At 36.2% G+C, this 18,228-nt stretch overlaps 1 protein-coding gene across 3 annotated transcripts in view; it reads right to left on the minus strand.

Moving 5' to 3' along the window:
• Positions 1-879: 879 nt before the first annotated feature.
• Positions 880-18,228, minus strand: part of NLN (neurolysin) — a 35,447-nt gene continuing 18,098 nt past the window's right edge. For 2 of the 3 annotated variants that reach the window (XM_040579074.1, XM_040579075.1), the window contains 10 exons: positions 16,672-16,815; positions 15,276-15,378; positions 14,392-14,552; positions 12,854-12,989; positions 10,266-10,632; positions 8,719-8,920; positions 6,740-6,926; positions 5,304-5,432; positions 4,693-4,829; positions 880-1,390 (listed from right to left, as the gene is read on the minus strand). In XM_040579074.1, the coding sequence (XP_040435008.1) occupies positions 1,256-1,390; positions 4,693-4,829; positions 5,304-5,432; positions 6,740-6,926; positions 8,719-8,920; positions 10,266-10,632; positions 12,854-12,989; positions 14,392-14,552; positions 15,276-15,378; positions 16,672-16,815 (1,701 nt within the window). In that variant the 3' untranslated portion in view covers positions 880-1,255. The remainder of the gene's footprint in view (positions 1,391-4,692; positions 4,830-5,303; positions 5,433-6,739; positions 6,927-8,718; positions 8,921-10,265; positions 10,633-12,853; positions 12,990-14,391; positions 14,553-15,275; positions 15,379-16,671; positions 16,816-18,228) is intronic. The other variant, XM_040579073.1, reaches the window with a different exon arrangement.

Consider the following 18,228-nt stretch of genomic DNA (forward strand, 5'->3'; position numbering starts at 1 on the left):
TGCTTTCAGTTTTCTTTTGCTAGAAAAAGAGCCAGTCTTTTGAGTTGATCAGGCACATTTTCTTACTTTGCCGTTGAACAAACCAATAAAAATGCCAACTATGTTTAGAGCTATGGTTCAAATGTCTAAAACATATTAGATGGTAACCAAAATTGAAGTTTGTTCAGGTACATGTTGTAATACCAAAACCAAAGTAACATGACATCTAAGGACAAAAAAAGTGCACTTGGATTAGCAGTTTTATTTGGGTGGTTCACTTGTAAGCCTCATTTTTTCTGATCTTGCAGAAAAACTGCATAGTAGTTCCTCGATTACTTCCACAGCTGAAAAAATTAAATCCATGAAGCTTTTTTTATAGCACCTCTGCATGCCATACTGGAAAGGAATAGGAAAACATTTGACTGACTTTTACCATTCCCACTGGGGACATCATCTTCCCTTTGTTCCTTGTACGTGTCTCAAAATACTTCTGAAGCCATCACAATTGCTCAAGTATAACTTTTCAGTGCCAGTGGTGATATAATTTGGAAAACAAAGACCTCATTTGTGATCATCAACAAAAGAGAAAAAGTGGTGGAAGGTCTGCCAAGGTCATAGATTTGGGCTGTTTCTCCTCAACGAGGGGAAGAAAATGGTAGCTCAAATGGTAGAGGTTTTTTTTTTAGTTGTACTGTGTAAGTTTATAAATGATACAAGGATTTAACATGCATCAGAATGAAGTCTAAAAGTATCACATAGGTATCTCTGCTGCAAAACTCCCTGGGGTAGGTTCTCAGTCTTGAAATTTTTCAGGAAGGTAGACTGAACCCAAACCATGATGAAACACACTTCTCCATCAAAGACACTGGTGAGCCATCAATACAATAGAAAAATACAGAATAAGAATGAATCTGTTTCTTTTATTGCTGGTAGTGTCCTTTTTTTTCCCCTCCAGTTTTAAAATTAGTTCACAAGAGATAATTGAAGTCCATCAATTAAAAGAGAAACATGGCATCAACTCCCCATACTGTTATTATTATTTCAAAATAATAAAAAAAATTACCATCCAAATTCCTCAGCTTCTGCACCTTTTTCCTGACGTGTTGAATTTTGTAGTTCTATGCAATTTAAAAAAACACATTTTTATTTGTACAATTTAAAAAAATCATCAAAAAGCGACCCAGTTTCCCTAGAGTGATACATAGTTAAGATGTGAAACACACTGACATTTCCAGCTCATTCCATACTTACATGCTATTACAAAGGAACCATAATTTTACTGAACACATAATCCCTTACTTAAAAGGAAAGCTCTCTGACTTGGTTTACGCTCCAAGAAATTTTGTAGCATATCCATCCCATCCAAAGATCCTCCAGGTTTCAAAATGAGGTTTCTGTATTTCATCCCAGCCTGATAAAAGGTAAAGCAAAATGTCAGTATTTCTTATCTTGCAAACTGCCTCTTCTCTGTATTTGTTGTGTATTTAAAATCAGGATACACCATAAGGATAATTTAGATCAAGAGAGCAGAAATTTAATCTCTTCTCAAAGAATTTTTTTCTTGTGGTTTTACAGTTTTGGATGCCACAATCAGAACTTGTCTCAAAGACATTCAGTAAAGTTCAACACGCACACAGACAACATCCACACACTCTTCAATGATGATTATCCCTGTGACTCACTGGCACGAAAAGTGAACTTAACACCTATTCTCTCTTAATTGATGGTTTCTCTTTCTTTAATCTCTGTTTAAAGAAAGAGAAGATAGTTCAGAAATAGATACAGCACTGAGGAATGACATGGCACATATACAAATATTAATTAAATAGTAACATATACAATATATATAAACACATCTAATCCCTACTAAATTATTTTAAATTAACGGAGACTTAACTCAGGTTTTATTTTTGGGAAGAAACATTATTACTTCAGAAGCAATGATTCCTTTAAAAAGAATGAACCAAGTTTCTGAGACAACAGTACGTAACGAGGGCTTTTCTTAACAAGAAGTCATATTTTAAAGAACATATATGGAGAATTTTGGGCTTCTGAGACATGCCCGCCAATAAGAAAATAACATTTTGCACGCAGATGTCCCAGATGCTTCTGATATTGACAAAAACAATGTTCTTCCTTTTAGTCAGTGTATATACACATATATACGTCCCACACACGTCGAAGTTATAAGATCACAAGACCACACTGCTTCCTGACAGCTGTACTGCAAAAACAAGCATAGGCTTTTTAACTGATAGATTTCCATGTCTTAACTGCATTACTAATCACATTGTCTGAATTACAGCTGAAAAAAACCTAAAATGCAAAAAGAAATATTCACTGGAGCATTGCTTATATGTCACTATGTTTTAGTTTCCTGAACATCAGCAGCAAATGTAGATACTGCCCCTTGTAGTTTAAAAGTGTTATTTGAGTAGACTTTGAGTTTTTGCTGTTGTCTCTCCATAGCCAGCACATTGATCAGTTGTAGGGAGACCAGAGGTTATTCCAGATAATGTGCAAGAGATGAGGAGTGTGATGACCAGTTAAGCTAGGGTGAAGTGTCTGCTGAAGTATTTTTATAGATACAGTCTCTGAAACTGGTTTCAATAACTGTTGCTCAAAACAGGAAGAAAGGTTTTATTCAAACAGGAAGAGGTAAGCCAAATTTCTAAAAGCCCTAGTCATACCACCATAACCATTTTCCTTACCTGCTGTTCTGAAGGCTAGTCTAAATCTAGATATAATGAAATATGAGTAAGTACAAAAATCATACTGGTGTCTAGTAGTTGTTTATAAAAGATAGTTTGTCCCATCCTGTGGAACTCTATTACACTTACATGGATTGCAAATAAGGAAAACAAGCTGAAAGAGAACCAGTTTGAGAAGGTAACATTGCTCTGAAGAGGGAAGGAAAATCTCCAGTTACCCCTGAAGTTACATACATCAGCATTCAAGTGAAATGTGTGTGCAAACATATGCTAGAGAGGGAGTGATACACACACACACAAACACACAGAGAAATAATCATTTCTCTTCCTCACTTCTTAGCTGGGATAGCAGGCTTCACATTAGAAGAGGTACTAGTTGCCTTTTAGCTGAACCATAGCGAATATTCACTCCTAGAATAATTTATTCTCAAAGCTTCCCACACAAAGACAGACAAAAGACACAAAAAATCCCCCCAACCCAAAACCAACCAGAATAAAAGGCACTTTCACCCCTTAGGAGAGGTAAGATCACAAAGCAATCCTGGCAAACTACAGCTTAGGGTTTTGACTGTACAATCACTCAAAAAAGAGTTCTGAGAGTAGGGAGTAAAACTAACAGAAAAAAAAGTCCTTGATGACACTGGAGTGGTAATGCTTGTGGCAGAACAGAAAACTGACACGAAGTCCCACAAGTCCAACACCAACAATGTTATCCATCTCTCCCAATTGCTAACAGTTAAAAAACCCAGCAAGACTGACCCCTCCCCAAATGCATTAAGATCCATAAGAACAGCATTTAATTAAAAAGTAACTTTATATTCTCTCATCTAACTTGCCATTTCTTCTCTCCTCCTCTATTTATGAGTGACAACATTCCCACTGAACAAGCAGGGATGCTTATTTTCACACATACCTGTCACAAATCCCAGGCACTTCAAATCTCAGTCTTGACCTCCAAACCTTTTGTCACTTCTCCTCTCAAACTATTTAGTTTACTGGTTTTCTTCATAAAACCTCTTTTGGGTTTTATTGGTCTAACCACTGCCTTAGTTTTTCTAGCCCCTACCCAATTTCCTCTTTGGATGCCTCTTTGTCCAGATCAAAGTCTAATCTTACTTTCTCCACCCTCTAGAGGGGATGGACAGTTCTAGAAGTTCTGGTTGCTGTGATAAGGAAAGGGAGGAATGAAGGTAAATTGCAGGAGAGGAACAGGAAAGTCGAGCACTTTCTGTTCTCTCCTTGTACACATTTACTAAAGGGGAGTACTACTGCTGGCTGCTGAATCCAGAAGATAGGTAGGAGGATCAGGAAAACTGAAAGGTCTTTCCCATGATAGAACTGTAGCATCTCAATTCACAAGTCTAATACTATCATCTCTGAAAAATAAAAATGTTGCCAGAAGTGCCAGGACTACTAACCACATCACTGACTATCCTTTTTTTCTGCTGGAGGTAGAGAATTACACAAGGAAAAAAACCTCAGTAAATCCAGAACCTTTCAAGGATTTGAACTTCAAAAGCCACTTCGGAGAAAAGCAAAAGAAGAAAAAAATTTGCAAGTTATACTGTGCTGTGAAAGAGAAAGCTCAAAATAAATTGTTTTCTAAATACTAAGTACATAAAAGTACCACATGAAGTACTAAATAGAACACCACTATCATACAGCTTTCAGAGCAGAAGAGCATGCATCTGCTCTTGCAATGGAGGAATATGGTTCTTCAGTCTAAAATTAAAGATGGAGGCACTAAATGTGACATGATACCTTAAAAGTGTCATAATATAATACTGAATATATGACTATGTAAGAATTGTATTATAATCCAAGTGCACTTGGAAATGTCAAGATTATTTTCTAAAGTTAGTATACTTTTTTTTTTTTAAAATCTGAACTTGCCAGGTACAGAAGTACTTGAGATATATACCTACGGCTCATGTTTGCAATAAATGTGGTTTTAGAGAAAAAGTGCAATAAAAGTCTTCAGCAAAAAGCATTCATCACCTACCTTTGGATTCATTATTCCTTCTTGCTTAAAGCAGCTATAAAAAATGTCCGTGGCAAACACTTCACTCCACAGGTATCCATAGTACTGACCATCATAACCACCTGCCAGATGTCCAAAAGTTGCTGGCATGTTTGTTCCTTGGAAAGTAGATTAACATTAATTTATTTAAATCAAATACAGGTTTTTTTTGATGTATACAGTACTTCAAGAATAAATTAATATGGTATTTATATCAACTACTTTGAGACATACTCAGACGCTTTGTGTTAGAAGTTTCAAAGTATTGGCCATATTCTGTGAACTACAAATGAAACTCAATTTCCCATTTTAGGCTAGTTGCACATCCAACACAGATGTGACAGAACATCTAGGGTACTATTCTCATCACTCTAAAATATAACCAGCAAAAGTTTTCTGTTGACCTTAACTTTCCTTCAGAAGAGATCATTAATATCACCCCAAGCGTCAAAGTAATTATTTCAGCTTCATAAAGTAGTTTCTTTTATAAACAACAATTCTGGGGGTTTTGTATCTCAAGCTTTATGGGGAAAGAAAGGAGCATTTAACCAAACCATATGGACATGCTGTATAAAAGCTTCATACTGACATACCTGGGGTGGCAGGAATTCCTAGAATGTCCATACAGTATTTAGCATATTCATCTGCTGGGTCAACAAAAGGTTTTGTGTGCAGTGCCTGGTCAACTTTGCTCAAAACAATCTGACGGAGAGTTAAAAGGCCTAATTGGGTAAAAACATTTAATTAACTAGCATCAAAGTAGCTGTAGTAGTACCTTTCATTCAAACACCTCAACGCGCACCCTAAATTATTGGAATTTTAACCACAGAAAAAAACTGGGAGTTGTGTCATTCCCATCTGAATTGCTTCAGTTAAAAAAGTCGAGAGGCATATTTTTAATAAAGGAATTGTCACTAGAAGCTTTGTCTTTTCAAATGTTATTTTCCCCACAGATCAAAGCCAAAACAGAGCAGATACTTTAAATAAAAGCAAATTTCAGTATTTAAAATTATGTTTTCAGCTATCTTTAATCCCAGTATACCATTTCATTCAGGGCTTGCACAGATGGCAGTAAGTATGTCTACCCCAAGACACTTCAACAGCAACATCTGCTGCTGCAGCTGCTGTAGGCTTTTTTGAAGAAGCTACAAGATATGAACTTCTACTCAGACAAAACGCTTATGTAGCTACAGTGCCTGTACAAGCCAGAAGGACAAGGCCCTCTTGTTCAGGATGGGGAAGCGGTATGAAATAAGCAGCAGTGGCTTAATGACAAGTTGTACCACAAATGGGTAAGACTATGATATTGGGGGAGTCCTGATTACAGGGACAGAGGGGTGAGGGTGACAGAACAAGATGATTGATAATGACATGAGATTATGATCTCTATTTGGATACATGTAAGGTGGTACAAGACTTGGAATGAGAAGAGAACTGAGACCTAAGTTTAGGGAAGGCAATGTATCTGCTGGGAAGGTAGAGAACATGGACTTAAGTTTCTGGATTGAGAAGTTAAGAGCCTGTTTCAGCAATGCAGGGTTACAACACTTCTGTCTGGCATATGCTATGTATGTTCAGTAAATATGCAGACTACTTTCATGTCTTTCAAATGTCATGTGTAAATCAAATGTAGACAATACATATAGAAAACCTGATACTGTATACATGCACAATGCCTGCCCTGGGCTACCAGAAAAGAACATAACAGAAAACCCAGGACGTTCTCCTCCATGCCCAATTTTAAATGAGCAAAGTTGGCATGTAAAAAAGTCACATGGAGAGGAATGCAAAGGTATTTTAGTCCTGTGGGCAAAATGAGAGCTGCTACTATTCCCGCAAATAGTGGTATCTGTCACTACAGCCTTTATTAATGGTGGTAACACACAGAAATAAAGCCGGAAAGGCAATGATAAGTGTACACACAGAGGAAATATGACAGGCTTGTTATATTGTCTTTAGTGTTTCCCACCAAATTTTAAAATTATGTATTTTCATACATATGCTGTGGGGAAAGAGGGGAGAGAAATACCTGTATTAGCCAGTCTAGAGGCAGCAAGTTTCTCAAGGAGAGTGTCTCCAACATGGCTCTCATCTTTATAATGTCTTGACATTTGCTTCAGTGGTTCTTCTTCCCACACCCAGTTCTCAAACATTTGTGAAGGTACCTCTACAAAGTCTGTTTCCACATTAGTTCCACTAAACCTAGCAAAATCAGTCTAAAAAGAAAAGCCATTGTATTAAATTAAAGTAGAAGCCAAGATTTCTAGCAGAACATAAATTTTCAGATGCCATTAAAATATATTCCAAACCCAAAATATTTCTAAAAAGAAACAGTCACTTTTTCAAAAGACAGTTGTTCAAATACCCACAGAAATTATTTGGTCTCACTCCACACTTGTCCTGTGTAAGTCCACCTCCTCTTGCCAACCCAATTTTATTGTTCTTCCCTTCTCAGCAACATTTTGACAAAGCATTTCAAGTGCTAAAAGAAAAAAAGAATTCTCAGTTTCCCAAGCGCCCTCTAAGAACTGTAGACATTCTGAAGTTCTATCCTCCATCAAGGAAGAGATGTCCACAGGAGTATTGGCTTTTGAACTTACTTTCTTGCAGGGTTAACAAAAAAAAAAGCATGTGTAATATAGGACATGACATTGAACTGACAGCTACGTCACATGCATCTATCTTCCTCTCATGTCTTCAGAAGAACAGCAGAAAAGGAGAAAAACATTTGCTTTCATTTACACTTGTGGGTTACTCAAATCCATAGGTGTAACAGTCTGGCCCTTCTTAATGTACTTGCTGAACAGCAGCTATGAAGAAAAGCTAGGACGTATCAGCTGGGAAGAAACAGTGACAAAAGGGGCTAGAGCAAAAGACAAGAGGAGTGCAGGAGTTTGTTGGCCTTCAGATATCCTCATTTACGCATAAACAAGTGCACCACAGTAACAAGAAAAATATAAGACATTTGGTTCAAGTTACTTCAAAAGCTCTCCTTCTGTAACAGCATTAACAGATCCCCTCCCTGCTCTGGTATCTCACTTTCCAGCAGACCCCCAGTACATTACAAGGAGTATCCATCTCCCAGAGCTGACCTTCACCAGCAGCTCACAGATTCCCACCTAGTCTGATCCCTGCATACCCTTCAAATGTGAAGTTTTAACATGCTTAAACAAATCATCATATGAAACAAGGCAGTTCTTCGCACACACAAATCCCAGAGGACAGGATGTTCTTATGTGAGATTTGCAAGTTACTTGCAGGTGCACAAATAAAAATTTACATGAAATACAACAGCAATAAGCGTGGTAGCTATGCACACAGCAACCACCTTCGTAGTGGAAGAGACAGCTGGAAAGCAGGCCTCCCTGACCTGTGTGCAATTCCACAGCATGTACTGCGTTCAGCTCTCAGCTCCCCAACATAAGGAGAACATAGACCTGTTGGAGTAAGTCCAGAGGAGGCCCCAAAGATGATCAGAGGGCTGGAGCACCTCTCCTATGACCACAGGCTGAGAGAGTTGGAGTTTTTCAGCCTGGAGAAGAGAAGGCTCCGAGGACACCTTACAGCAGCCCTCCAGTACCTAAAGAGGGCCTACAAGAAAGCTGGAGAGGGACTTTTTACAAGGGCATGTAGTGACAGGACAAGGGGTAATGGCTTTAAACTGGAAGAAAGTAACTTTAGATTAGGTATTAGGAAGAAGTTCTTTACTATGATGGTGATGAGGCACTGGAACAGGTTGCCTAGAGAAGCTGTGGATGCCCCCATGTGTGGATGCACAAGGCCAGGCTGGATGAGGCTTTGTGGAACCTGGCCTAGTGGATGGTCTCCCTGCCTATGTCAGGGAGGTTGGAACTAGATGATCTTTAAGATTGCTTCCAACACAAACCATTCTATGATTCTATGATATGTACTTTACTAAAATTAGAAACCACCAAAATAGACTTATACGTTGGTTTGACACACTAGAGGAAGAAGTAAGCCTTACAATGGAAATGAAACATCACTAACCTGTGCACATATCTGATGCATTACATGACCAAATTCATGGAAGTAAGTCTTTACTTCATCATGTCGCAGCAATGATGGGCGATCTGATGATGGCTGTGTGAAGTTGGTTACCAGAGCAGCTACAGACATCATTCTGCTGCCATCAGAGAGAAGACAGCCGGGTTGGAGACCAAAGCATGCTGCATGCCCATACTTCCCCTCTCTGTATAAGAAAATATATCAGACATTATCTTCAAACCACAAGCCTGCTCACTGCAATGGTGAAGCCTATTCAAGAATAGGAACTATCAGTCAGTTTGTCTTTAAAGCTTTAAACAAAGAAATTACATCTTTTCAGAAGACTTCTACAACTTCCTAAGTTTTAGACACTATTAACAGAGCAAGGGGAAAAAAATCCAGTACTTAAATAGCATCATTTTAAGATTCACAGCAGGAAACTGACTTTTACTCAGATACTGAAAGTACATACACTTTAGACGTCAATTCTATTTTAAACTGCTACTGTAACAGGAAGGACTAGGCTCTGTAGTCAGAAGCAGTACTCTTTTCTTTCATTACAGGAGACAAAAGGATACAGTTTACTGCATTTCCAGTGTAACCCAAAAGTTTAAAGAAAAATTATTTTGAAATTTTTGCCCTAAAACTGAGTAGTTAACTAGGTAGTTAAGTCAGAGCAGCCTTACTAACAAATAGCTTCAGCAATTCACATGACATGCAGAAAGAGGAGAGCAGGCAAACATGTGAAGGAGATAACATGTGCCTATCTTAAAAAAAAAAAGAATTTCTGTACTATTGTATTGACTAACCTGATTTTCTTAGACCACAGAAGACTTAAATCAATTTATATTAAAAAAAAAGTGTACCAGCCAATTTATAAATACCTAAAGAATAATTTTAAAAATCCAAACCAAAACAGTGAGAAACAGTAAAAAAAAAGCAAGCTAAGAGTAAATCCTGTCAAACCAGTCTAGTCTCCTAATCTCCAACCAAACACAGATGATGCTGTAAACAGCTACAAAGAGAGCTGAAGAGCTACAGACATCAACCTGGAAGTATGTTTAAAGGTGTGCTCAACAGGAATCTATTCCTGGTCCTGATCTATTTAATACTTTCTTTAGCAGTCTGGTCAACAGAGTACAAAATACACTGGGAGAAATTAGGAACACTTAGCAGTTAGGAATACAATTGATCTGAATAGACTGGAGTAAGAGTTCAATGTAAATGAAAAGTAAACCACAGTATTAATTTAAGGAGGTGAAAAGTTCATTGAGGCAAAAAATTATGCACAGCCGACTAGACAGCAATACTACAGAAAATCAACAGAGTAATGCTTCATAAACTGAATATAAGCAAGAAATGCAGTAGCACTGCAAAAAAGAAAAATGTATAAACAATCTGAAAACAGTCCAAAGAAGAACTCAATGAACACAGTAATAATCTTGTCAGTGGGACAAATACTTCCAAATACATTTAACTTCAAACACACCAGCAACCCATTAAGACCAATTCCATTTTAAATACTAAATCAAACACTAAGTCATAATTACCTGGGGTAAAGATCCAAGTAGAACTGCCCTAACATTTCTCCTGTTGAATTATCTTTTACTGTATAAAGAGTAATGCTGTCATGCCAAACATGAGCACTTTCTACTTGCTCAAATACAAGTCCCAGCAGCTTCTGGTAAGTATTTAGCAAACCTTCTGTAACAGCCTCGATTGGGAAGTATTCCTTCAGCTTTTCTTGATCTATGGAGTACTTCAGCTCTTCTGTTTTGTTCATATAATAATGAAGATCCCATGCATTGATTCTTCCATCATAATCAAAGTTTCTTTCTTTACACTCCTTTTTCTTCAAATCTAGAATGAATTCTCTTTCTCCCTCAACCAATGGCTTTAGCTTCTTACTCAAATCATCTGAAACAAAGATTGCCTTGGAATCAGCTTCTATGTTCCTTAATATCATGAATATTCCTACAAAATACACTTGTAACTTCAAGCATATGCCCAAAGAGTGGATACTAGAGTTTTCCATTTATTGACTAACAGCAAGGAAACTGTCTGCTTTCTTGTCTTAATGAATTTTAATTACAGGCATGCTATAAATGATTCAGAAGTCCACATACGCCTATAGTATTGTGAAGGATTTTGGAAAATTTAGACTTTTTCCAAAGACATCAGAAATTGAAAGTAACACTAGACGCTTTTGCTTGAAGCTTTTGATTCTACCTCACATAATCTCAGTTTTCTTGATGTGTTTTCTGAAGAAACAGCTGAAAACTACAACCACTATTAGTTACTAGCAGTGCAACACAAAATTAAAACCATACTTTTTCTTACATTATGACCTACTTGCAGCTGAAGTGCTATAAAAGCACAAGAGACTAGAGAATTCTTGCCTGCAAGACAGCTAGCTTCTAGACTACCAAAGCCACTGGATATTAATCTCTATGATCCCATTTTTTTCCAATATAGCTTTCCTTGGACAAGAAACAGTCATAGCACTATGAATCCAGTATACTGAATATAAAATATTTACACTTGTTGAAACTCCCATAAAGTACATACTGTACTTACTCTCTTGTAAGTATTTCTGGACTACCAGACACTTTTTTTTCATCCTTAAGATTTCAGGTTAATATTCACTATTGGTCTACAGCATAATATTTAGGAACTGCCACTCCTGTTTCTAGGTAGGCTGTAAGGCCCTATATGCATTTACGTGACTAAAAGACTAAAATTCAGATCATATTACCTGAAATTCAGAATATGTCATAGGACAGAATGCTTTCTTCCTAGCAATAAGATCAGCTTACGAACACGGATTTAAAACAGTAATATATATGAACAAAGCAGAGCAAATCATACTGTCATACTCGGAGCCAAGAATATTTGAGAAGAAATAAACTAAAGCTGTCAATTAGTTTGATGAACATTCTCCCTCTATGAGAATTACCATGAAACATGATATTTATGAATAGAAAAGTGCATGATCTCATACTGTAAAACATTAGTCACAACAGTAACTGCTAAATTATGAGGTATCTCAGCTTGAAAACAAATGAAAAAATGAAGTCTTACATAAGCCCATTTAGAATTACAAAAATATAATGATAGTAAAGAGTCCAAACTACTTTAAGTACACTTACAAAAATCAGATAATTCTAACATTTAATTATAAATCAGAATTAAGTGTAAGTTCATTGACAAACATAAAGATAATTGGTATTGCCAAATATGGAGCTAAGCTCACACCATAACAGAAGAAATGCAACAGAATTAAAGGTGAAGGAAGAGGTGCATTTGAACCTCTTTACTGATGTTTAAACATAAAAAGCCCACAACCACCAGACTTTATTGTTGTACTAAATTATTTTGGGGGGTTTATTTATACCGTGTATTAGTATACAATCCTAAATGCTGTTAGAACACGTTAACAAAGGAGCACATACTATTCTATGGAACTACGTAATTCCAGAACGTAGAGGTTAACTCTATGGACAGAGTGGGCCCACTGATGTCAACAGAATGACTATAAATCTCTAAACTTCTCAGTTTAAAATTTTCAAGATACCTGTTTGCAGATCAAGTTCCATTAGAGGGCTTTTGAATTCCAGATTTAATCTATCATTCCAGAGCTGATTTTTTAATTCAGCTCAAGGAAGTTGCACCATCACATACCATAATCTTTCATTATAACTAGTGCAATTGTATCAGAAAAAGACGCCAAGGCTACACACACACAAAAAATTGCAACTAACCTAAGGGAATGAAAAGCTGAAAGTGTGATGTAGCCTCTAATAGAATAAGAACCAATAAAATTGCTTAGGGTACACATGATATTCTGGTTCTAAATTATGAGAAGTGCATTTTGGGGCAGAGAAAGATATAACTGCTTACCTGTATTTGCTATCACAAATATTTTCAGATTTTTGTCTTGTGCTTCCCTGTTTTGGAACAATTGCATTCATATAGCTATGGTTGAAAAAAAGCATGCTAGAACAGCAGCAACAGAGAGTTCCTTTTCTAGCTAAACATGATGGACACTGTGACCCAATTATGTACTTAAATTTATCTTGGCTGAGGAGTCATGTTGCCACACCAAATATAAAAGTGTTGTTTATAAATAAGAACAAACCTAAGAAGGTTGTTACGTTATCTGTGCTCTTCGCAGTGTTTACTTCCAGGACGAAGTTGGCGTGTGTATTATAACCAAGAAGCTCTGCTACTTTTGCCCTTAGTGGAAGCAATTGCTGAAGAATTTTTGTGTTCTCCTAAAAAAGAAAGGAGTCAAATTTGTACAGTGAAACCAGAAAACACTTTATGGAAAGAATTATCTGAATAATATCTGTAATCATAAGAAACAGCAAACATTTCAAATGAAACACTTTAAGATATAAATATAGAATAATATATCTTTAGCTAGATTCTTATAATTTTTTTGTCACAACATTTAACTGCAGGCAGCTAGTTTTCTAGTCAACCTGAGTTGTTACTATCCCTATTTTAATTTATATGTTTAAATTAATCAAAAGATATGTCATTTCCTTTTAGGATAATAACAAATCTTATTTCCTTTATAAATCATTTAAATTTGAAAGGTAACAGGGAAATGGCTGACAGCAAGCTCCATAGCTTTTTAGTGGTGAAGATAGACTGCAAAGCTATTGTGCCAAGATTCAAAGCTTGTTTGCAAATCTCCCTATTTTGCCACTCTGACAACAGCGGTCAAAGAAAGAGATCTGAAACACAAAACCCCCAGGCCCTGACCTAGATGTGATGGAGGATCCTTGAGAAGCTGAAAATGTAACTGTGTTAACCTCCAGTTCTGGAAAAGTGAGATTTCTCAGCTTTTTTTCAAGCAATAGGTTTGAAGATTGTCTCACAGTTTAAACAGCAAATCCCTTTAAAGCATGCCGACTTGCAGTGTTCAGTTCTTGATGCCATTTTATCTTATCTTGCACTGTTCACCTTTCCCAGCACTTCAAACACAAAAGCTCAATTTTGCCATTGCTCTCTAACAAATGGCTAGTAAATTTGCTGAATGACACTTCTAGCCTTTCTTTCCTTTTATTTTTGTACCTGGCTAGGGGCCTGGTCTCTTCAGTATTAAAGAAATTATTTGTGAAATTATTTCTTCTTTTCATAAGGCATGTTTCATGCTATTTTTTAGATATTTAAATGAATCTTTTATAAACAGTAGGGTTTTTTAAACGTCTAATTAAATTTTTTATTAAAATTCTCATAAATATGCAATGTGATAATTTCACATTTAATCACCTGTATTTTATAATTAAAAAGTATGCTTAATAACCCCTCTCATTCTGAAGAATCTCAAAGTACTACAGAAGTTTCAATCAGATGTCCTTCTCTGGGAGGAAAGTGCCAGTAAGCAGTTGCAGAACACTGTAGGGAAATATGGTAAAAGATCAAAATCCTACTTCTATTTACAGCACCACTGAAACTTTAAGATACATATACACACAGGTGGATCATGAAATTCTAAGGACATTAGATATCAGAATAAACTAGAGCAAGGAACTGTTAAAGATCACACTGACAAGTTTTGATTTCAACGTACTAGACAATATATAGAACTCAAATCTAACATGTGAATGTCTAAGCTCAGTGTCCAACTCTGCCATTACCCTGTAGAACAGTCAATATACAACATACCTCTTTGCATCTTGAGTTAAAGGCAGATTCCATTTTTCTCCTGGTTTCTGAAATGCAGCACTTCTTCATGACAGGAAAATAGTGGGGATACTTTAAAGTAATTTTATATTTGTCTTCCTCAGTCTTCTCTAAACTTTTAATAAAGTCATCAGGAAGGCCTTCTAGAACACAATTTAATAAACAACTTTTACCAGAATTACCTACTCCCTTCTCTTTCTGTGAGATTGTTGCAATCTGACATCAAAAATCTCCACAGAACTGTAACCCCTCTTTTTACAACTAGATGCTAAAACTTTTTCAAACCACAATTGAACAAAATAAAAATTGGGAACACTTGTAAGCAAAACAGAAATACATCTAAGGCTACCATGTAAAAACCTGATTATGACAAAAAAGTATCTCTGGTGTTATTGAAGTACATTCTATGCCATGCCCTTCAGATAATGAATCCCCAAATTCTCTGTCACATGAAATCTCCAGAACAGTTTAAATAATTGAAGTAGCTAAAAATATATTGCAGGACAGAAAAGTTTTCCAATAACTGCAATAAATATAATACACAGGGGATTGCCTAACAGTGCAGAACAGAGGAAAGAAGCAAAGAACAGTAAAGCTCTGCAAAAAAAAAAAAATAGTATGGCAGATATGATAACTTGATACAAGGCAAACACTTCAGGAAGCACAAATATATGAAGAGATCATAAACACCTGCAAAGGGTAATTCTAAGGACTGGAGAACTCTAAGGAAGGAGTAAAAATGAAACAGAGAAGAATGGAAAACAGCCAGTATTTCACTTGATATAGCCATCATCACTGAGCCAAAACCAGTTACTCCAGCAAAATTGAAAGGCTGAATACATGGAAAGAGTAAGCACACTACTCACCAAGTTCTTCCTTAGAAAATACGAGAAATGTGTTTTCCTCATTCAGGTTTTTGTTAAAGTCTATACACAGCTCACTCAATTTTTTCTTCATCGTCTTTATTTCCTGTATTGAGTATAAACAGAACTTAGTGGAAAAACAAAAAGAAAACTTGAATAGTATTTCACTTTTTTCAGCTAGGCTCTCCACTAGCCAACAGCATTAAGTAACACACTGTAGGTAGCATCACACTTCACTCTCCCTCAGCCTCCTTTTTATCTTTATTTTGGTCCTGAGCAATTGACAATGATCACTGACAAAAACAACAAGGAACCCTGGGTCAGGGTCATCACACCGACGACATTTCAAACGCATGCCACCTACTGAAAAACACTCCTTTGGAATTGTACAGATATGACAAAGATGAAAATACCCATACAAGACAAGACCATTCCAAAACCTATTATAAAATCCTGATATTCACCTATCTGAAACATTTTCTGTTATATCTTATAGTATGACTCTACCCCTTACTGTCAAGTTCACACAAACACAGTAGTTACCAGTAGAATAATACACACCAAATACAAAACTCAGCAGAAACTATCATTAGTCAAGTGTTACTTAAATTAAATTCAACTATCGTCTCCTTATAAAGTATTTCAAAACCCCTTTGAAGGCACCAATCGTCCTTAAGCAATGCAAATACATATGAAACTGTTCCCACTAACTGAACGACGTGGATGAAGAATGACATTTTCTACAGAGGCTAAAGTCTATTCCAGACATAAACTGAGATTGTTATACAACATCACTCAGAATTTTAAAAGAACAATGTCAGTATTGAGATGCTGACAATTTTACTTCATGATTTTCAGAACTGACATGTGCTTTTATATGCTTCAGTAAATCATCCCTTAATGGAGCCAAAATTCTCAGCACAGCTTGTCCTCCCTTTAAGCTACCTCCCTCAAGTTTTTTTACTCAAACCATTAAATTCTTGGACACATTTTACAACATTGGTTAACAACTGGAATTAAAATAGCTCTGTCTTTGTAACGATTATGCATACTTCTGAAGCTTGAACTCACAAATAACATTTTTGAGAGGTCTCTTGGCTAGGAATTTATCTAATTTAGGCATTCTCTGTAATCAGAATATGTAACAAAACTCTTCCAGATGGTTTTCTTTTACTCTAGAAGGTTAAGAGAGGTGATGTATACCACTTCTATCCAATGGGTATCATGGGTATCTAACAGATTAATCTAAAGACTTTAAGGTGATTGAAGTTTAAAGAATGGATCTGGAACTAAGAACAGACCAGAGCAGTAATTAAGCAGGTCCAAAAGCACAAAAAGTTCCAATATATGCTTAGTACAGCTACACAACCATAATTTCATCCCTTCAACAGTTTGTCACCTTTGCTTTATAAACTAATAGTCCATACATATTTACATTCTGCACTTCTTTCGGAAGATGGAGTCCGTTTCTTTTTCCCACTTGAACTGATTTGTCTAGATATCGCTTTGTTTCCGGCTTTATATTTTCAGGATCACAGGTTTGCTGAAATGACAATACAGAATAATTGAACTTACAACACGGTGTAAAAAAGATACCAAGCATTAGAAAGGTCTGTACAGAGTTGTTCTAAAGAAACGCCACCATAGTAAAAAAGGAACATCCTGGATTTTAGTGTGAAGGACTTTCCAGAAACAGTTACCTTATACAACAGAATTCTTATATTGATGTATCATGGGTTTAAAGTAATTTTCTTTTACCAGCTACCTCAGCACATTTACATGCTGTCATAATATCAAGCCCTTTTAGTTTATAAGTACAGGGCACTTAAGCTTTTTCTGTAGAAATAGCTTTCTTAAACATACTTGAAGAAAATCAGGGCTATAAAGTAACACTGTACCTTAAAACTTAGACGGATTAAACAAAACCCCAAGAGATAGATGTGTCACTGAAGGTTACCAGATCCCATAAAATTTGAGCATATCAGAACAAATCAACCAGTGGAAACAAAACAATATTTCTATGTCTGTTTATGCCATTACGAAGATTCTTGAATGGCAATTTCCTAAAGGAACCAGTATTAACCCACAAGATACTCATAAAAGAACATGGATCAGTCCTGTGAAGGTTATCTTTCAAACTGACTACAGTGTTAACTGCTTAATTCAGAAACATGCCATTTTGTCCTTAACTGAAAATAATGCTGGATACATTCTTATTTTAATTCCCCTCATCTAAAAGCGAACACTTAAATACGGGTATTAACTTACAGTTGTTGTTAAAAAGGACATATTCTATCTAAGTTCACCTTCAAGTATGAGGCTGTTGGAACTAGCTCTGACTTGTCTCAACAATGCTCTCATCAGCTTACCTACATACAATTAATTCTTGATTAGCACCTCTGAAAAGTAAGGACGTTGAAACATGCAAATTTTATTAAAGTTACACAACTGTGTAGAGCTGTCAACTGATGACTTGCCAGTGCAACTACCTCTCTTAAACAGAAAAAATAAGGTGTATTGGAAGAGAAAATAAGAATAAAAACCAAAACAGATACTTTGCCAACTGTCATTTAAGAATAATCCATACAATGTATAAACAATGTCTATTCCTACCAGTGCCCTCCATATAAGATTAATAAATTAGGGAAAATTGGGGTTTAGATCCGTGAAAGAGCATAGAATAGTTTAGCTTTATTTTTTTTACTCCACAAATAGTCAGAAGTCCCAGGAGCATTATGCTACAACAGGACTGCTTAGCATTAGCAGAATTGTGCCTAAAACTCTTAGGCATATACCAATAGTCTATATGCAAGAAGTTCTAAGTCCAGTGAGAAAAATGACAATCCCTTAGTTTTGTGATAAACTGACTTTTCTAAAGCAATATGCAGATTAAACTTGTTTACTGATACTGTCATATGATGAATGATGAATATTTTTTCTTTTTAATAGTCCCTGT

The sequence above is a fragment of the Falco naumanni genome, chromosome Z (genome assembly GCF_017639655.2).
Source record: "Falco naumanni isolate bFalNau1 chromosome Z, bFalNau1.pat, whole genome shotgun sequence".
In the NCBI taxonomy this organism is placed as follows: domain Eukaryota; kingdom Metazoa; phylum Chordata; class Aves; order Falconiformes; family Falconidae; genus Falco; species Falco naumanni.